The 22,846-nt window shown below is 36.2% G+C and overlaps 1 protein-coding gene across 3 annotated transcripts in view; it reads left to right on the top strand.

Annotated features, from left to right (window-relative positions):
• LOC125658563 (monocarboxylate transporter 14-like) overlaps nt 1-13,416 on the top strand; it is a 33,225-nt gene extending 19,809 nt beyond the window's left edge. For 2 of the 3 annotated variants that reach the window (XM_048889845.2, XM_048889846.2), the window contains exons 4-7: nt 7,487-7,630; nt 11,626-12,423; nt 12,848-12,898; nt 12,993-13,416. In XM_048889845.2, the coding sequence (XP_048745802.2) occupies nt 7,487-7,630; nt 11,626-12,423; nt 12,848-12,898; nt 12,993-13,291 (1,292 nt within the window). In that variant the 3' untranslated portion in view covers nt 13,292-13,416. The remainder of the gene's footprint in view (nt 1-7,486; nt 7,631-11,625; nt 12,424-12,847; nt 12,899-12,992) is intronic. The other variant, XM_048889847.2, reaches the window with a different exon arrangement.
• Nucleotides 13,417-22,846: the final 9,430 nt, after the last annotated feature.

The raw sequence follows: 22,846 nt of genomic DNA, 5'->3' as shown, positions 1-22,846 counted from the left end.
TTCAGTGACCATTAAGCAATATACTTACATCAGCAATTCATTTTACTTTAATGATTGTGAGGATATTTCAGAAACTCTTTCACTAATTGTTGGGTTGTATTGCAGTGATATGTGGTTTATTTCACTAAGCAGTTTGTTCTCCTCTAGTTACATATAAACGACCATCCATATATACTTCTGTAATTTCTTGAACTTTCAATCTTGTACTCTCGGCATTCATTTCATACCTGTTCAATAACGTTCCAGTAAATGATTCGTTAATACCAAAGCATACAAATGACTTTCATAGATTATCTAGTAACTATGAATGCATGGCAAATTAAAATCATTACACAGAATAAAATTTCAAAGAAATATTCATTTGATTTTTTTTTTCATTGGTGCAAAGTACTTTTCACTTTTATTAAACATAGTCAAAATAGTTTTTCCGTTTCATCGCATTCTGCATTCAGACTCTTCTGAAGAAGGAAATTAACACCTTCATCAATTTGTTTTTAGACATGCCCAGTAAATTACCATCATATACTGTTTGCAGAGTCGTATTTAGTAAATATTGAAGCTCTCTAGATCTTAATTGCATGCAGGTGTCTCTAGAGTTACATCAACACCAACAAACAGATGACTCATTCATAACATTAAAAATAAAAGTACACGTAAGTCTAGTTTTACCTTGGTGTACACAATGTACAGGGTAAAAGACGATTTTGAAAGATTATTTCATTTAATGCATTCAATTGAAACAGTATCTTATTATGATAATTCTTACTAGGATTGGACAGCAGGCACTGCCTATATAAGTCCTCTCCGTTATGCATTTCACGTTATACCCATCAGAAATTTGTGGAGAGTTTCATAATATTGGAAGAGAATGACGTGTTGATATAACGATGTATAGTAATACAGTATTTTATCCCACAATATACAGAAGTAATTGATTCTATCGATAAGGAAAGCACAGCAACATACAAATGCGCGGGTCAAAAATGTTCCAAGGGAAATGTGTCCATCGAATGTATTTTACAACTGGAAATGCATAAAATTACATAAAAATTCTATCAAGCTTGGAGGGGAGTGGGGGAATCCCCTCTCTGTAAGCACGCTTGATATAGCCTCTATTTACAGTGCTTATTGAAATAAAAACATAGAGTGTAATGAGGATTATACAGTATTTATTTAACAGCTATATGATGATTTCCTTAAAATATTAAGTAGTAATCCCCATGCAGCATTGACGCATTCGCATATAGTAACTAAATGTGCGTTGTTTAGAATCCCCCTCCCCTTCTGTTTTCTTCTTTCTGTAGGTTTGGTAAAAATACGATGAAATCCATCCAAACGACCATCCATATATACTTCTGTAATTTCTTGAACTTTCAATCTTGTACTATCTCGGCATTCATTTCATACCTGTTCAATAACGTTCCAGTAAACGATTCGTTAATACCAATGCATACAAATGACTTTCATAGATTATCTATTAGTTATGAATGCATGGCAAATTAAAATCATTACACAGAATAAAATTTCAAAGAAATATTCATTTGATTTTTTTTTCATTGGTGCAAAGTACTTTTCACTTTTATTAAACATAGTCAAAATAGTGTTTCCGTCTCATCGCATTCTGCATTCAGACTCTTCTGAAGAAGGAAATTAACACCTTCATCAATTTGTTTTTAGACATGCCCAGTAAATTACCATCATATACTGTTTGCAGAGTCGTATTTAGTAAATATTGAAGCTCTCTAGATCTTAATTGAATGCAGGTGTCTCTAGAGTTACATCAACACCAACAAACAGATGACTCATTCATAACATTAAAAATAAAAGTACACGTAAGTCTAGTTTTACCTTGGTGTACACAATGTACAGGGTAAAAGACGATTTTGAAAGATTATTTCATTTAATGCATTCAATTGAAACAGTATTTTCTTATGATAATTCTTACTAGGATTGGACAGCAGGCACTGCCTATATAAGTCCTCTCTGTTATGCATTTCACGTTATACCCATCAGAAATTTGTGGAGAGTTTCATAATATTGGAAGAGAATGACGTGTTGATATAACAATGTGTACAGTATTTTATCCCACAATATACAGAAGTTATTGATTCTATCGACAAGGAAAGCACAGCAACACAAAAATGCGCGGGTCAAGAAAATTTTCCAAGGGAAATGTGTCCACCGAATGTATTTTACAACTGGAAATGCATAAAATTACATAAAAATTCTATCAAGCTTGGAGGGGAGTGGGGGAATCCTCCCTCTATAAGCACGCTTGATATAGCCTCTATTTACAGTGTTTATTGAAATAAAAGCATAAAGTGTAATGAGGATTATACAGTATTTATTTAACAGCTATATGCTTTCCTTAAAATATTAAGTAGTAATCCCCATGCAGCATTGACGCATTCGCATGTAGTAACTAAATGGGCATTGTTTAGAATCCCCCTCCCCCTTCTGTTTTCTTCTTTCTGTAGGTTTGGTAAAAATACGTTGAAATCCATCCAAACGACCATCCACATATATACTTCTGTAATTTCTTGAACTTTCAATCTTGTACTATTTCGGCATTCATTTCATACCTGTTCAATAACGTTCCAGTAAACGATTCGTTAATACCAATGCATACAAATGACTTTCATAGATTATCTAGTAACTTTGAATGCATGGCAAATTAAAATCATTACACAGAATAAAATTTCAAAGAAATATTCATTTGATTTTTTTTTCATTGGTGCAAAGTACTTTTCACTTTTATTAAACATAGTCAAAATAGTGTTTCCGTCTCATCGCATTCTGCATTCAGACTCTTCTGAAGAAGGAAATTAACACCTTCATCAATTTGTTTTTAGACATGCCCAGTAAGTTACCATCATATACTGTTTGCAGAGTCGTATTTAGTAAATATTGAAGCTCTCTTAATTGAATGCAGGTGTCTCTAGAGTTACATCAACACCAACAAACAGATGACTCATTCATAACATTAAAAAGAAAAGTACACGTAAGTCTAGTTTTACCTTGGTGTACACAATGTACAGGGTAAAAGACGATTTTGAAAGATTATTTCATTTAATGCATTCAATTGAAACAATATCTTATGATAATTCTTACTAGGATTGGACAGCAGACACTGCCTATATAAGTCCTCTCCGTTATGCATTTCACGTTATACCCATCAGAAATTTGTGGAGAGTTTAACAATATTGGAAGACAATGATATGTTGATATAACCATGTATACAGTGTTTTATCGCACAATATACAGAAGTAATTGATTCTATCGACAAGAAAATTTTCCAAGGGAAATGTGTCCACAATCTAATTAAAACCAGATCCTAGGATACGCTCACAATCGCACAAAGTATACGGCGTGGAACTCAGAAATCTGATTTTAATTAGATTGAATGTGTCCACTGAATGTATTTTACAACTGGAAATGCATAAAATTACATAAAAATTCTATCAAGCTTGGAGGGGAGTGGATGAATCCCCCCTCTGTAAGCACGGTTGATATAGCCTCTATTTATAATGTTTATTGAAATAAAAACTTATAGTGTAATGAGGATTATACAGTATTTATTTAACAGCTATATGGTGATTTCCATAAAATATTAAGTAGTAATTCCCATGCAGCATTGACGTATTCGCATGTAGTAACTAAATGTGCATTGTTTAGAATCCCCCTCCCCCTTCTGTTTTCTTCTTTCTGTAGGTTTGGTAAAAATACGTTGAAATCCATCCAAACGTCAAAAATATAATTTCTCTCTGGAATAGTAACTTTTTAAAATTTGTTTGTGTTTGTAGTTTATCAATAGCGACCGAGTACATGTGGCCCGACACGGAGATTTCCGGTCACTTGTGTTGACTGAATAAACAAGTCTGACTTAAAAAAAACCCACAAGTAAACATCAGCATCAATGAAAACAAAGTCTGGCTAAAAGAAACATTTTAAGAAAACAGTATTAGGCTGAATAAACAAAGGAATATTAAAAGAAAACAAATCAACATCAAAAGAAAACCGAATCTAAGGAATAAACGAATACACATCAGGAGAAATTATTTACATTCGAGATATGTCAAAAATTGATTTTCGCTACCTTTTAATTCCCCCAGCCATGGGTGAAAACTAGCCAGAGCACTGAAATTGTTGCTATTTGAAAAAAATATTTTGTTAAAAAATTCTTCTGCTCCTCTTTTAATAAAAGGGTACATGTTGTTGGTAAACCCATGCCAGGTATTGTTGCCCGGGAATTGCTAAATAAATGTTGCCATTGAAGATTGAATACAAATACTGTACCTTATGAGAAGGTGATTTATCAAATTATTCAATATTGATACATGAAAGGTGATGGGATGTGTTGGAATTCCTTGTAATCCTTTAAAAATACATTACACGCAACTATTTACTTATTTACAATGTATTTTATTTTGTTTGGCATAAAAAAAGAAGATCTATTGAAAATTGAATACTCTAAATAATGATTATTTTCTGCAATAGAGGAGATCGAAACGTTATTATCGGCAGTGCCGCTCTCTGGTGGTCCTAAAACGAAAGGAAATGGGGGAATTACGATGTCGTGTCCTAATTTTATAATAAAAATGATATATCCGATACCATTATATAACATTGTTTATAACACGACACAATTTTGATCTTATCGCTAGTATACAACATAACAGAAAATTCTGATTCGATGTTGGATAAATCAAATGTTATATACTAAATACATAATTGTAAGTCATTAATTGAATATAAAGATTTCAGTTTTATTAATTAGTTTCCTGTTAAAAGTTTGGGGGAACTTTGATTAAGTAGTTATTCTATTTTTTGGAGCAAACTCAGTTAGTTCAATTTGTTCAGAACATGTTTCAAGTGAATTTATAACACGTATCGTAAGGTCGCAATTGTCTCAGGAAGCTAAAGAAAATAATTTGAATATGATGCAAATATACTTGGAATGAAATATATATTATGAACACGTCTTTTATTTTGATATCAAACCTTATAAGATATGAGATTCCTTTACAAAGCAGTAAGTGGTACTTCGGCCACAATCTCCTTCCGCTTTCTCTCTACACAAGACCCGGACCGCCTGATTTGTTCAATGCGCCCTATCAGAGGGCTTTAATAATTGCTCATTGGTTTAGTTCACGCATGTAATGCACGAGAGAGAGAGAGGGGGGGGAGGGTGGGAGAGAGAGATGTTCAACATTAAAGCTACATGTACCTAACTAAATTGTTGAAATTTTAATTATTGCCGTTACATAGAAAATAAAGTAGAAAGATACCAACATGTAAAATCAATGAAGAACTGACATGTATGTCAATACGTCAACATGAATTACGTTATTTCTGATGAAATGGTAGTATAAGCAATTAAAAACGATTAAAGTATGAACCATTGCTGAATAACCAATGAAACATTGATTACAAGGAGGTCATTTATTACAGAAATTAAAACCCAAACCATAAAAAGATCGCGAAAATATATATGATAGTTTTTAGTTAAAAGTAAAACTTTTATATTTTGATTAAACAGGCCACTGAATAGTCTTTTATATGCAATGAAGGAACTAGTATTGTTGAATGATTATTGCAATAGAATAGGCGACTAAATGATAATCAAAATATGACAATGGTAACTGAATGGTCACTGAGTGATAAATAAAAGGTGACTGAATGGTAACTAAAAAGGTGACTGAATGCTGACTGTAAGGTCATTGAGTGGTGACTGTAAGGCCATTGAGTGGTAAATAGAAGGTGACTGAATGGTGACTGTAAGGTCATTGAGTGGTGACTGTAAGGTCATTGGGTGGTAAATAGGTGACTGAATGGTCACTGAAATGTACCTGTCATTCAATCGATTGAAGAGACATTATTTGTCGAAATGCGCATCTGGTGCATCAAAATTGGTATCGTATAAGTTTTACATTATGACCCCTGAGTCGAGGCCTCTGCTGGTGGACTGTTAGTCCCCGAGGGTCTCTACAGCCCAGTAGCTAAGTACTTCGTTACTAGCTTGAAAATACGGATGTATATTTAATTGCTGTTATAAAATTTAGAAATTCATTTCAAAATTAAGGATTATCTCCCTCGTGCATAGCTCTTATCATTGGACGAATTTGGCTCCACTTGTTTGGCACGCTGTTTTTGGCTATATTTAGATCTAAAACTTCATAGTTATTTCGGATTTCAAACATTTCGGTTGAGCATCACTGAAGAGACATTATTTGTCGAAATGCACATCTGGTGCATCAAAATTGGTACCGTATAAGTTTTATAGCTGACCTGTTTTAATATTCATATGAAGCAGAATTTATTCAAAAACTTCTACGTGAGAAGAAAAAATCTCTCGCTGTGACCTTCAATTCGACTTTTAGATATATCGATGACTTTTTGTCTATTAACAATGATAGCTTTCATTCATATGTCGATTTGATATATCCCTGTGAGCTCGAAATAAAGGACACCACAGAGTCGTCCACTTCTGCTTCATACTTAGATATTTTATTGAAAGTAGACATTAACGGCAAACTAACAACTCAACTGTATGACAAACAGGATGATTTCAGCTTCTCCATCGTCAACTTCCCACATTTATGTAGCAATATTCCATTATCACCTGCATATGGTGTTTATATATCTCAACTGATTTGATATGCAAGAGCTTGTTCTGGGCATAGTCAGTTTTTAAATCGAGGTAAGCTACTGACAAACAAGTTGATGGTACAGGGATTTCAACAGTTTCGATTGAAGTCAGCATTTCGCAAATTCTATGGTCGTTATAACGATCTAGTTCGTCAATACAACCTCGCATTGGGTCAAATGCTGTCTGACGTGTTTCTTGCCGGTTGTTGAGCTGTTCTTGGCACACTGATTTTGACTGCGGATAACTCCGTTTACCTGATCAGGATATGGGGCTCACGGCGGGTGTGACCGGTCAACAGGGGATGCTTACTCCTCCAAGGCACCTGATCCCACCTCTGGTGTGTCCAGGGGTCCGTGTTTGCCCAACTATCTATTTTGTATTGCTTGTGGGAGTTATGAGATTGATCACTGTTCGTTATCTTCACCTTGCATACTGAAATGTCACTGAATTGTGCATTTTAATTTTAACTGAAAGGTCCCATTTCCTGTGTATTTTAATTGGAAGGAGTTACAGGTATATATATATATATATAGGGAAGTCGTTGTGGCCGAGTGGACTTGCGCACTGGTTTGACAATCTTGCTAGGCGGTGGGTGCCGTACGTCGCTGGTTCGACCCCGGGCTGGGGCGAAAATTTTCAGTACCTAGTTGTGATTATTTAGTGCTTTATATATATATATATATATATATATATATATATATATATCATCGGAAAATAGCTTTTGGGAAAATAAAAAACAAAATAGCTAATAAGTACTTGACATTTTATGATGAAAAATCTAATGAGAAACGAGCAACGGTAAAGATAATGGCAGTTTCAATTTCTTATATTTTTCAGGAATACTGGCAAGTGTAATAGTCAACAGGTGGAGTTGTCGAGTATCCATAATGACAGGTGGACTCATCGTGTCAATAAGCCACGTTGTGACAGCTTTCATACCGAACATTACACTGGTCATCATCTCGCTGGGGATATTTGGCGGTAAAAAAAAGTCCAAAAGTCCGCTCATGATCATGGAGATTACTATCTTAAGCCTTATTACAGTTGCCAGGTGTTTTATATCATACACACGGTTTGAGTCACTGGGCATAAGCCGTTCTTGCACACCAGAATCTTGATAACCATTTAAAATTTTACACTCCGACTATCTTCTGAATCAACCATTATCGACAATAAGGCAGACGGTGAAAACAATGTGATCTGAATGAATTAGGCAATCGACGATTTTTGTTGCTCTACCTTGCATAATTAAAATCTGTGTTCTATCAAAACATACTATCATAACAAAACTATGACGTCATAACCGATTCTAACGTTACGTAGAGTTGGAATGTTACGCCACTGTAGCTTCGCTCCCTCGGATCCTGGTTAGAATAGGTCCTCAGTACCCCCTTGCTTGTCGTAGAAGGTGACTATATGGGGCTGTCCTTCGGATGAGACCGCAGAAACCGAGGTCCCGTGTCACAGCAGGTGTGGTACGATAAAGATTCCTCCCTGCTCAATGGCCATAAACGCCGAGCATAGGACTAAATTTTGCAGCCCTTCACCGGCAGTGGTGACGTCTCCATATGAGTGAAATATTTTCGAGAGGGACGTTAAACAATATTCAATCGCTCCCTCGGAATGTTACGTCAATGTAGTTTAGTGGTTAAGGCGCTCCCTCAGAATGTTACGTCACTGTAGCTTAGTGGTTAAGGCGCTTTCTCGGAATGTTACGTCACTGTAGCTTATTGTTTAAGGCGCTTTCTCGGAATGTTACGTCACTGTAACTTAGTGGTTAAAGAGCTCCCTCGCTGCGTCAAACCCAATTAGAGGTTTATGTTAACATATGTAGTGACTGTTTCTTCGCCAAGCACCCGACTTTAGAAGTGAAAGTCACGAGTCTTTCGGAAATGATCTTAAAATCGGAGGTTCCGTGTTATGGAAAAAGAATAGCCATAGCTGTAAGCGCCATGCATAAATCAAAAACTGCTCTATATAAAAAAAAAATCTTTAATAAAACGCACATCAAAACATAAAGATAAGACGAAAGAGAGGATTTACATTATATAACAAACAACTGCGATGAATTTTCTCACGGAAAGCATCTCTACCGGTGAGATGACAAAGAATTATATTCATGTAATAGATAGCTTGACTGTCACCAGTGTGAAAGCGTAGCCCTCAATTTAGCGGAGATTTTAGAACCCGGCAATCTAATTGTCCTTTTCTTTTTTTATGTACAGTACTGCGAATGTAAATATGTTATTGTTGCTTTTTATATAGATAAATTGTTTTAAATGATTCACAAGTTCGTCTGCGTTTAAGAGGAGATTGGAGCTAAAAGTGCACAATTTCGTTAACACGCGCACTATTACATGATGTCATAATTAATTTTCCATCTTTAATATACGTAAACAGATGCGACCTAGACATTTTGTTGTGATGTTGTCGCGCACTTTTGTGACTCAGTAAACGTACAGGTGCTTAGAAAAATAAAATCAAGATATAATACAACAATGATTACACTGTTTATTTTCAAACTTTTGCTTTTCGGTTTTCATATTTGCACGAAGGATGGTAAATAATTTTTAGGACAAGCGCCATTCGTATTTTAAAAAAGTTTAAGTAATATATCGTAAATTTGCTATTAACGATCATTAAATGTTTATGGAAGCATGATATCCATTATTTGATCAAATATCTGCAATATAATAATCTTAGTCATAAATACTAGGCGTTTCTTTAAATATAAACGTTTACCATGTTGGAAGTTGGAAACGAAATGTTTGAAATGTGCAGTCATGTTTTCAAATAGTACAAACATTGTGATAACGTCCTATTGTGATTGTAGCCCCGTGGGGATCCGATTAAAATATGTCCTCGATTCCCCTTGCTTGTTATAAGAAGCAACTAAATGGGGCGTTCCATCGGATGAAACCGCAAAAACCGACTTCCCGTGTCACAGCAGGTGTGGCACGATAAAGATCCCTCCCTGTTCAGAGGCCGTAAGCGCCGAGCATAGGCCTAAATTTTGCGGCCCTTCACCGGCAATGGTGATGTCTCCATATGAGAAAATAATTCTCGAGAGGGAGTTAAACAATACACAACTAAACCTAATGTGATTGTATGACTCATTCACGGATGTTTCCACTAGTATAGAAAGTTCACTAGCTTGGGGGTGAAGTGCCGCAAGTTTGATCTATTCATGGCGAGCAAGGGCTACATCCTTATTTCACATCCAAAAGACTTTCACTTGTAATGTCAGGTGTTTCACAGAAACATACTACGTAGGTTAAATGTCTTCGGTATAGAGCTTACACATGGTACCTTAAAAAAAGCCCTGAAGGAAAAGCGTACCAACAGAAATGAATCAAATCATGAATATTTGTGAGAATGCAACAGGACTTGTATAAATAACTAAAAACCGTCATGAAGTTGATAAACATATTATGGTCATTCATGTTTCAGATACCCCGGGTCATTGAAACTGGCGGCAAAAAATGTTTTCTTTTGACTCGGACTGATGCATAACAATATATCTAGTTGTTGTTTGTAAATTCTCCCTCGGAGTATGGGCACCTACATGTAGGTAATCCAGTGTAATAGTGAAGGTCTTACACTCCTGCTAGTACTGCGCCATAAACATTATCTTTCTATCCACTGTATTTCACGAACTATGGATTAGAAACATCCCTCCTGATCTAATGAGTGCTCAGACAATTGAAGCAGTTGTGTTCATGCCACATATACCTCGGTACCATAACTTATTTCGATAGAGAATTTTTTTTACTGACGTCATGTCATACTTTTATTACGTTACGGACGTCATATGCTTTTATTACGTTACGGACGTCATGTCATATTTTTATTACGTTACGGACGTCATGTCATGGTTTAATTACGTTACGGACGTCATGTCATGCTTTTATTACGTTACGTACGTCATGTCATGCATTTATTACGTTACGGACGTCATGTCATGCTTTTCTTACGTTACGGACGTCATGTCATGCTTTTATTACGTTACAGACGTCATGTCATGCTTTTATTACGTTACGGACGTCGAATGATAATCAACGTTTGTACCGAGTCACAGCACCTTGGTTTTTGCAAGGTGACGTTGTCAATCTCGTTTAGTCAGTGTCTCATTCAATATGGCCGTTAACCGATTAATCACGATCTTCTTTTCATCAATATTCTTAACTATCACACATTTCACAAATCATTTATCACCTGAGTAATATAGAAAGACACCATCAGTCTGCTAAAATTAGATCCGACGTTTACACCTGGAAATTTTCGGGGTTCGAATCCCGGTCGTGACAAATCTAAGTCGTTAAAACTCGTAGTGACAGTTCCATCGCCAAATGCTCGGCATCAGGTGTGAATGTCACGGGTCCTCGGAAATGACCTTAAAAACGGATGTCCCGTGTCACAGTAGATGTGGCATGCTAAAGAACCCTCACTGCTCAATGGCCGTAAGCGCCGAACATAGGCCTAAATTTGAAGCCCTTCACCGGTCTTGGTGACGTCTCCATATGAGTGAAAAATTCTCGAGCAAGACGTTAAGCAAGATACTATCAATCAATACTTTTCCGGACTTTAAAGTTATGGAATTACCCTCTTCTATGTATTCGCACGTATATATTTGAGTTGGTGCTTTGATTTTATAGAGTTTAAAGTCCCTCTTGAGAATTTTTCACTCATGGAGACGTCACCATTGCCGATGAAGGGCTGAAAAATCTAAGCCTATGCTCAGCGCTTACCGTCTCTCAGCATGAAGGGATCTTTATCGTGCCACACCTGCTGTAATACGGGACCTCGGTTTGCAATCTTATCCGAAGGACCGCCCCATTTAGTCGCTTTTCACGACAAGCAAGTGGTACTGAGGACCTATTCTAACCCGGATCCCCATGGGAATATATGACTTGAATATGAACAATCAACATTTGATCACCGTCGTTATCATATACAGGAAATGTTCTTTCTTCTAGGGATTGGGATAGGAATGTGCTACGCGTCATCCCTTGTTGTTGTTGGGTACAACTTTGAGAAGAAAAGAAATATTGCCAGCGGATTAGCTGTCTCGGGGGCTGGTATTGGGGCCTTTGCTTTAGCACCGTTAATGCAAACAGCTAGTGACTATTTCGGATATCATGGATTATGGCTGATGTGCGCAGGCCTGACTTTACAATATTGCTTGTTTGGTAGTTTGTGTTTTCCTTCAAAACTGGAATTCGATCGAAGAATAGAACTAAAAAATCTAACGAGGTCAGCGTCTGACAGTGACGTTAATCGTAAACACAAATTGAAAAGATTGAGAGAAATATTTCGTGTTTCATCACAAAGAACACTAATTTGTGTTTACTTGTCCATGCTTCTTTGTAACTTAGGAATTTATCTCCTATTCCTCCATTTCGGAAGTTATGTGACTTCAGTTGGATTCAGCAAGTTAGACGCAGCTTTTCTGTATTCTATATGTGGAATCTGTAATTGCATATCTCGTATTTTAGTTGGTTCTGCTGCCAATGCCAGCAATATTGATGAATTCATAATGTTTGGAGGAACGTTTAGTCTAGCTGGAATATCAACGGCTCTCTTTCCATTGTACGGACAGAGTTACAGTGGTCAAGTAATTTATATGGTGATGCTAGGAATGTATTCTGGTTGTTGCTATGCCTTGCTGAACTCGATATGTGTTAATCTTGCTGGAATCGAACATCTTGCAACAGTGTACGGCTTCATTTTATTTTTTACCGGAATGGGTTGCTTTGTAGGACCTTTGCTTGGAGGTAGGGGTTTATCATTATAAATTATATATATATATATATATATATATATATATATATATATATACAGAGAGAGAGAGAGAGAGAGAGATGAATGCAGATACGAGGTCAAATAATGACCAATGACATAAAAAAGTTAGAATTATAAAATTTTCAGGACGACCTGTTCCTTCTTCAAGGCAGCATGACATTTACTTAGAAATGAAAACTAATGTAACTAAATAAAATAAGAATGCAAAATAGCACTAAAACTAAACTACAAAATCTGAGAACAAACAGAACGTCTACATGTTTAAATATAATAACGTCTGTTCATACATGTATGTCAAGAATGAACTCTTACGATCGATGAATACATATGTGTATCTAAAATCGTAGTTGATGAATATTCAGTAAATGTTTATAAATTGATCTCTTTATTTGGTAGGCATGATTGTTGACTATGGAGGAACTTATGGACAATCAATAGCAGTGGCAGGTAATTCTGATTTGTATCTTATAGATCGTGCGTGATTTGAGTAGGTATATCAGCGGGATACATTTTGACATTTGATCTTTGTGTCTGATTACAGGTATATTAATTTTTGTTGGTTCTCTGTTTGCTTGGGCCTCAGGAGCCGGTGAACGTCGTGGTTCCCACACCAAGGACACAGAAAAGACAATACCTGATCAGGAAAATAAATGTAGTATCTTAGGTACAGAAAAAGAAGAACACTTATTCAGAAACAAGAACACAGATTACGTAAAAACTAAAACCGTTGACAGAGATCAAGAATTCCAATGTTACGGTAGCGAGAAGCCCAACACGGAAGTTTCAGAAATGGAAAATCTCAGGAAAGTGACAGAATTAGAAATGCATTCTTTATTATGAAATACTATTTGATTGATATAGTTACATGTTTTGAAATAAAGAATATTCCTAATTATAAAACGATAAAATTTGCGAATATTTCGACAGTTTTGCAAATATTTAAATAAACTGAATGGCAAAATTTACCGGTATTTGTGACATAATATGGTAAGTTGATGGAGAAGCTGAAGTGATCCCGTTTGTCGTATAGTTGAGCTGTTAGTTTGTCATTAACATCAATGTTCAATAAAATGTCCAAATATGAAGCAGTTATGGAAGACACTGGGGTGTCTTGTATTTTGAGTTCAGTGGGGTATATCAAATTGACTTATGAATGAAAGCGAGTACTACCAAGTTGTTGAAATCTCTAGAAAAGTCCCATGATACAGCTGTAGGCCCAGATCAGATCCATTATCAAGTCAAAAAACATCTTCCTTAACCTAACAAAGAATGTCTTCTGCAAAATCTTCATCATGATCTGGGAAAGTGGTAATTTCCCATCTTCCTGGTCACAGGCTACAATTATTCCTATTCCAAAACAGGTAAAGGATAACTCATAATGAAATGCGAAGATAACGAACAGTGATCAATCTCATAACTCCTATAAGCAATACAAAACAGAGAGTTGGGCAAACACGGACTCCTGGATATACCAGAGGTGGGATCAGGTGCCTAGGAGGAGTAAGCATCCCCTGTCGACCGGTCACACCCGCCGTGAGACCTATATCTTGATCAGGTAGTTATCGACCAATAGCCTTAACAAGTTGTGTGAAATGCGAAGATAACGAACAGTGATCAATCTCATAACTCCTTTAAGCAATACAAAACAGAGAGTTGGGCAAACACAGAGTCCTGGATATACTAGAGGTGGGATCAGGTGCCCAGGAGGAGTAAGAATCTCCTGTCGACTGGTCACACCTGCCGTAAACCCTATACCCTGACCAGGTAATCCGTAGTCAAAATCAGTGTGTCGTGAACGATCTAGCAATCGGTATGAAACACGTCAGACAGCATTTGACCCAATGGTAGGTTGTATTGGCAAACTAGAGCGTTATAACGACCATATATTTTGCGAAATACTGACTTTATTCTAGCCTGTTGAAACTCCTGTACCATCAATTTGTTTGTCAGTAACTTGCCTCGATTTAAAAACTGACCATACGCAGAACAAGCTCTTGCGTATCGAATCAGTTGAGATATATAAACTCCATATGCAGATGATAATGGAATTTTGCTACATAAATATGGGAAGTTGGCGATGGAAAAGCTGAAATTATCCCTTATGTAAAACCATGGAACGGATGATTAATGAACGCTCTAACTGATTTATGATGTAGTTTGAGGAAAAATCGAAGCACAATCGACCAGTTAGTAAGACTTGAAACCTATATTCGAAATGCCTTTGTTAACAAAGTGCATGCAGTCTCTATAGTTTTTATTTAGAAAAAGCATACGATACCACATGGAAATACGGTATCTTAAAAGATCTTCATAATATAAGCCTTAAAAAGGGCATTTACCAAACTTCATCAAGATTTTTTTTTTAAGTGATAGACATTTCAATGTTCGCCAAGGATCTACATTTTCAGACAATTTTGAACGAGAAATGGGCGTGCCACAAGGAAGTATTTTATCGGTTACATTATTTAGTTTAAAAATAAACAGTCTAGCTGATGTTCTTAAAAACGACTTCCATGGAAGTTTATATGTCGATGACTTTGTTCTCTGCTATAAATCTAAAAACATGAACTCCATGTAGCGAAAACTACAGAACAAAATCCAAAATTGAGCTGATGTAAATGGTTTTAAATTTTCCAAAACTAAACCTGCATGCATTTCTGTTCTAAACGGAAAAACCACGATGATCCTCAATTGCAATTAGATGGTACTCCAATTATAGTTGTAAAAGAGTTTAAGTTCTTAGGTGTCATTTTTTATAATAAACTTGTCTTTTATTCCTCATATAGTAATGCTCAAAGATAAATGTACAAAAGCTCTTGATATAATCAAAGTTGTTGCAAATACAAAATGGGGAGTCGATATACTCTTCTACATCTGTATCGCTCTCTAATCCTGTCTAAACTAGACTACGGCTGTATAGTATATGGTGCTGCAAGAACATCCTATATCAAAGCCCTCGATAATGATGCAATTCACCATCAAGGACTTCGACTGTGCACAGGAGCTTTACGAACCTCTACTGTAGAAAGTTTGTATGTTGAGGCCAACGAACCACCTCTCGATCTACCTAGAATAAAACTTCGATTACAAAATATTGTTAAATTAAAAGCTAACACTAACAATCCCGCATTTAACTGCAGTTTGAACATTTATATGACAAAAACAAGAAATGTATAAAATCAATCGGTCTATGAGTTAAAAACATATACATGATTCTAACTTACCTTTGGATATCGTAAAACCCTCATCACTATCTGAAATACCACCATGCAAACTACTAAAACCCAAAGTAGACACATCACTTTCTGAATATAAAAATCTGAAACAAACTCCGTTATTTGCAAGCAAAGATTATCCGAAATAAAACAATCCAAACATACTACAATTGATATCTAAACAGATGGTTCAAAAGACCAAAATAACGTCGCTGCTGCTGCAGTAATCACAAACGACGTTTTCCCTGCACAATTTCCGAAGGAAGCAACAATTTATACCGCCAAAGCAAAGGCTATTCAGCTTGCGTTTGAATACATAAAAACTTCTAATAAGAAACATTTTACTATATTCTCAGATTCCATTTCATGTCTTCAGTCAATAAACAACGTGAATATTGACCATCCATATATTTTAGATATCTTACACCGGTACTACATGTGTATCTTTAACTAAAGAAGGTAAAATAGATGAGTTCTGCTGGATCCCAAGTCACATTGGTATCAATGGTAACACCAAAGCAGACAAAACGGCAAGAAATGCACTTCAAGATGATATTGTACACTTCAAAATTCCTTATACTGATTTTAGATATTTTATAAAGCTATATGTAAATTTTCTTTGCCAAATCTATTGGGATCTCTGTGACATAAGAAAATTTTATTCTGTTGAAAACAAAGTACATGTAAACAAATCGTGTAACATCTTAGTGAAACGCCAAAATGAAGTGATTATTTCGAGAATACACATCGGACATTCAATATTAACTCATTCTCATCTACTAAACATAGAACTTCAGCCTGAATGTATATCTTGTGACTGTCCATTAAATATACATCACATTCTCTTAGAATGTAGTGATTTTAGGCCCATACGAAGTATACTTTGTAGTAGTGTGCAATCAGTGAAAGAACTTTTTACAAATATCGATAATCATTATATTATACAATGTTTACAAGAATGCGACTTTTACAGAAAAAAATTGAAAACTTTTATAGTACAACTGTTCATATACACGAATTGATTTTGTCCACATGTTTATGTATTTTTAAACTTTCATATCCGTCGGATGGGACATTAATACGTGTTCCGTGTCAAGGATCACAACCCCCTTGGCACGCAAAAGATCGTTTCCCTGATATTCGAAAAAGAGTAGGCTCACCAGGGGCCGTCAGGGAAACTCAAACACTCACAACCAAACATAATTCAATTAGTTAACCGCCGTAAATTGACTGAAATATTGCAAAAACGGCGTAAAACCTCAATCAATCAATCGAAGTTACATATTCGTGACATGCTTTCCTGTTATTACAAAAAGTCAGTCAGAAATCGGACGAGAAAAAAATGTGCAAATCATTGCTGAACGGCTTTTGTCGTTAGCAGAGGATGCATACATAGGATAGGTCTTGAAGGAGGACCTTCAGTCGAGCACCAGTTGATTGGTATTTTTGTAGACGGGTTATGTTAAGATAGACTACAACTCCAGACAATCCTCAAGTAGGCAGGCTGAACAAAATCTGTTGAAATGATTTCAGTTGAGAAAGGGTTGATTTGACCGTGGGAGCCTTTACCCATTGATGTGAACCATTATAAGGGTATTCACCGATTTAAGAAACCATCAAAAAGAAAAATATTAAAGTATTTACGCTTTAGAGCAAACTAAAGATTTGAGTTCAAGAACTAGGAATTGTGAAAAGAAGGGACATCTGTTGAGAAGAACAAAACAAATGCATCAAAACAAAAAACCAAAAAACAATAAGTAAGCGGAGTCGGGTGTTTAAAGAGGGTGTGGATTTGCAAATATTAATTTTTCAAACGCTTGACAAATTCAATTAGAAGATTATTGTGTATGCAGTAATCCGAAAAATACTGGGACCCAGTAATCTTTTCCAGCCCTACTACTTGGTTGTAGTAATCATGATATAAAATTGCATTTTACACAGCAAAACGGTCAAATGTTCAATGAAATGTGTCTTGTGAATACTTAAAGGCATATGAAAGTTATTCATGAATTTCTGAACCTAGAAATATCATTTCTTTGAATTCATATTACTGAATTTATGTGTGCCAAAGAACGAATGTTTACGAACTTTGTGTACAACCATCGGTAATTTTCGTGAATCAATACAGAAACGATCAACCCGTGTTCCATTCTAAATTTTGTTTCTATGCAATGAAACATGTTGTTCGATGGTCAGTCCATTGAATCTAAAAGTGCAGTGATTTAAAGCATTATGAGTAGACATTAACGGCAAACTGACAACTCAACTGTATGACAAACGGGATGATTTCAGCTTCTCCATCGTCAACTTCCCACATTTATGTAGCAATATTCCATTATCACCTGCATATGGTGTTTATATATCTCAACTGACTCGATATGAAAGAGCTTGTTCTGGGTATAGTCAGTTTTTAAATCGAGGTAAGCTACTGACAAACAAGTTGATGGTACAGGGATTTCAACAGTCTCGATTGAAGTCAGCATTTCGCAAATTCTATGGTCGTTATAACGATCTAGTTCGTCAATACAACCTCGCATTGGGTCAAATGCTGTCTGACGTGTTTCATACCGATTGTTAAGCCGTTCTTGGCACACTGATTTTGACTGCGGATAACTCCGTTTACTTGATCAGGATATGGGGCTTACGGCGGGTGTGACCGGTCAACAGGGGATGCTTACTCCTCCTAGGCACCTGATCCCACCTCTGGTGTGTCCAGGGGTCCGTGTTTGCCCAACTATCTATTTTGTATTGCTTGTAGGAGTTATGAGATTGATCACTGTTCGTTATCTTCACCTTGCATGACAAAAATTGACAATTCAATTGAATTACCTCCATGCCTAGAGACTGCACACAGTAATAACTACTGCATCACCGGAAGTCATAACAGGAATGGCAGTTTCAACATTACTCAATGGACAGTAATCATTTCCCCGCCTACGCTTGTCAGTAACGCAACCAAAGACGACAGGATCAAAAACAGTCAGCAGCGGCCCCAGCATTCACACTAATGCCCAGAGGCGGAGGACAACGCGGACGAGGAGACACCAGAAGGTGAAGAGGAAACCGTAGCTAGGAATACCAGGGAAGTGTAGAGAAAACGTACTCAGCGACCCAAATGAACATTCAGACTCTTAACTTTCTAAAAGGTACCTACACTGTAAAGTCAAACAATCTGAAAATCTTATCCGTTAATGTATGTGGCATTAATAGACGTTAGCATTACCCTGATTTTACGGAACTAGTTTACCGTTGCGATATATTGTGCTTTACTGAAACGAAAACAGACGGCTCGAACAGTTTCATTACATCATGACTTGTTCAGCTTTAAGGAGGTACTCTATATCGTCATAGTGGCCGACTTCCTTAACAAACGTGGGGGGAAATATAAATATCAGCAATATTTGTCTATTCATTAAAACATTCATCGTCTAGCCGAGCAGCTCAGTATGTTAGCACGTCGACTGCTGAACTGTAGATCGCGGATTCGAGTCCAGCAGGGGTTTTGAATTTTTCTCAGATTGCTTTCTACTAAAACTGCATTTTTTGACTACATCAGTAAATTTGAAAGTTTTCAATTTCAAAATATTGTTGTACATATCCTCCAATTTTCATCCATATCAAATGTCTTTGGTGTAGCATACCCCCTTGAGTGACAGTAGAAAATTTTATTTACCTTCTAGATACACAAGCAGACAAAATGTCATAAAATTCTTGTAAAAGGTATCTATTATGAGTAATCTTACCATATTCATAAATGTAATTCACAAGAGAGTTACTCTTCCAGGTTACAACAATATAAAATGTACACTCTTGCAATGTATTGCATCAATTGAATTCTTTGTTTAACATTGTGTGTATATGCATATCTTCTCTACGTTGTTTACTGCAATGTGAATATGAATTGAATTTGAACGGAACTCTGAACGGTTTGCTGTGGGAACGGAACGATTCTAGTTGGTAACTGAGTGATGCATTTGGTGTAGTAGTGCGCTTCAGGATCTGAGCAAATCAAAATAATGAACAAGTCTCAAAAACCCGATAAAAAATACAAAATTAATAGAGTAACACATACGGACCCTTGGGCATACCATGGCGGAATCATGTGTCTAGAAGTAAGCATCCCCTGTTTACTGGTAACACCAACATAGTTAGAATAATCTAACTGTGTCTCAGGACAGGCCCTCACCACAGTTAGAATACCTCCCATATACCCATAATGTAGCAGAAAATTGCGGGATCGCTCCAAAACGATTTTAAACTTATCAAAGAATAAACGCGTACATTTAAAGTTAAATTTATATACAACTAACCTCATTGGTAATTTGTAAGTTCTTAACACTGTAAAAATTCGTATAATAATATTGTAAACTCAACACTTTGAAATGTCACTTTTCTCGATTCGAACTGACTGCCATTTTACCGGAAACTGCCATCGGAACACCCTGCTGTTTTCGAAAAACGAACGCTTACCTAATTTGCAAATAAGAACGGCCCACTACCATATAAGGCATTGGTGGAAAAAAAACCCGGTTTATACACATGACGTGGAGACAGAAAGTTGACGATCTGCTGCGTCTTTACCCCTTTACCCCATAGTCTTTCTGTAAAAGATCTTTCACAGTTCTGTCAATCCTAACCAATTTAGAAGTCAGACTTTTCTTGTTTCCAGGTTTTTTGGAACATGAAAAAGTTTTTCCACAGCTTATGCAATTGTTGGATTCCATTTTGATTATGAGATCATATAAACCATTAAAGGAAATTAGGAATGTTGATGGCTTCATCCGTACCCGCCATTTTCTGAAGCATCCACTGTTTTCCCATAATTCCTGCATGCCTCAGTGCACTCTGGTTAATTTTCTTTATCAATGAAATCAAATTTCAGCAAAAGTTTATATAGGGAGAATGTTACTTCAATCCCATGTTACAATATTTAGTTAACATATATTTCTCGATTTCTAACGTTTATTTCAAACTTTAAATTCATTTTCATGTCAAATAACGAAGTAGTAAAGAGCGTAGTAGCATTTTCCGTAAAAGGCTATATCTCCATATTTGGAACGTCATTAATATTCAGTATTTCACGCTGTGCGCATACGCAATGACAAGTTCCGGTAAAATGGAAGGTGTTAGCAGCGAAATTCAAACTCGTGGGTTTACTTTCTCAAATTCAACTAATTAAAATGGATTTAACGGCAAGTGGGTCGTTAAGGTAACTTTCCAAATGCATATGAGTGATGTGTTACATAATTTTACCGAAACATGCACTGTGTGCAATTTTCATTTTGCTACATTGCAAGTATATAGGACGCATTCTATCGTTAAATCGGGTCCGTAGGACATTATCATTTTAACGATAGAACATTCTATCTAACACCAACAGTGAGCCGTATATCATGATCAGGTATTTGGAGTAATCCGTAGTCAAAATTAGTTAGTAATGAATTACCTAACAATTAGTATAAAACACGTCAGACAGCATTCGACCCAATGATAGGTTGTTTGTATTTGCAAATCAAATCATTTTAACGAATATAGACTTTGCAAAATGCTACTGTTTAAAAGGGATTGTTGAAACCCCTGTAACATTAACTCAGTTGTCAGTAGCCTGCCTCGATTTAAAAACTTGTACACAGAGCATTCTTTTATGTTTCGAATCAGTCTAAAGACATAAACACCATATGCAGATGATAATGTAATATTGCTACACAAATTGGGGAAGTTGACGATGGCAAAGCTGAGGTCATCACGTTTGCCGTAAAGTTGCATTCTTAGTTTGCCGTTGACATCTATTTTCAATGAAAAGGAGAAGATAACGAACACTGATCAATCTCATAACTCCTATAAGGAATACACAACTTAAGAGTAGAGGAAACATACCAGAGGTGGAATTAGGTGCCTAGGAGGATTAAGTATCCCCCGTCGACCGGTCACAACTGTCTGTACATTACATCTTGATCAGGCAAATGAAGTAATCCATAGTCAACATCAGTGTGTAAATAACGGCCTAACAATTGGTATGAAATGCACCAGACAGCATTTGACCCAATGACAGATTGTATTTATAAACCAGATCGTTATAACAACCAAAATATTACCGAAATGATGACTTTACACGAGACTGTTGAAACATTTGTAACATCAACTTTATTGTCAGTAGACTGTCTCAATTTAAACACTGATCATAAGCAAAACAAACTCTTATGTTTGGGATCATTTGAGACACAAACACCATATGCAGGTGATGATGGAATATTGCTACATAAATATAGGACACTGAAGTCATACTAATTGTCATTAAGTTATGCTGTTCATTTACTCTTGGCTTCTTTCGTCAATAAAATACCGAAATGTCATGCCGACATGGAAGACTCTGCTGTATCTTTATGCGAGTTCACCGACATCTATGGAATCGACATATGAATTGACTGATTGATTATATGTTCTTTAATGTTCAGCTCAAGATGTTTTTACTCATATGAAGATGTCACCATTGCTGATGAAGGGCAGAAAAATTGAGGCTTATGCTTTGTACTTACGGCCTTTGAGTAGGGATCTTTATCGTGTCACACCTGCTGCGACACTGGGCGTCGGTTTTTGCTGTTTCAACCGATGGACCGCCCTATTTAGTCACCTCTTACAACTAGGAAGGCATACTGAGGACATATTGTAATCCGGATCCTCACGGGAGACATAAAATGGCAAATTAATTAAACTGAGTATTGTTAAATAAAACATCGTCGATATACCTGAATGTCAAGTCGAAGGTCAAAGTTCTTCTCATTTAGAAGCTTTTAATAATTTTCTGCCTCATAAAAACAGACCAGTTATAATGGAGCACAATTTATGCTCATGGGAATCCCAAGAGATTGTGGGAAGACCTGATAACCAAAGACTACGTAAATATTGTCATGAAGAACTCCAGCGTCTTTTTGATATTAACTAAATAGTATATGTGCGTGGAATCAGAATACTGTTAACAAAGTTATGAAGAAGTAACAGCTGCCTATATGATTTTGATTGAAGACTTGATCTCAAATATCTTTATAACATCAGCTTCAGAATACCTGGGCGTATAATCAGTTTGGTGTTTGACAAAGTAATATTTTGGATGAATGAGATCACGATACGAATATTTCCGAGTTCCATTTTTATTAACGAAACAACTGTCTATGATGTAAAA

The sequence above is a fragment of the Ostrea edulis genome, chromosome 9 (assembly GCF_947568905.1).
Source record: "Ostrea edulis chromosome 9, xbOstEdul1.1, whole genome shotgun sequence".
Lineage (NCBI taxonomy): Eukaryota > Metazoa > Mollusca > Bivalvia > Ostreida > Ostreidae > Ostrea > Ostrea edulis.
The sequence above is the reverse complement of the archived record's forward strand: the minus strand, read 5'-3'. Positions and strand labels throughout refer to the sequence as shown.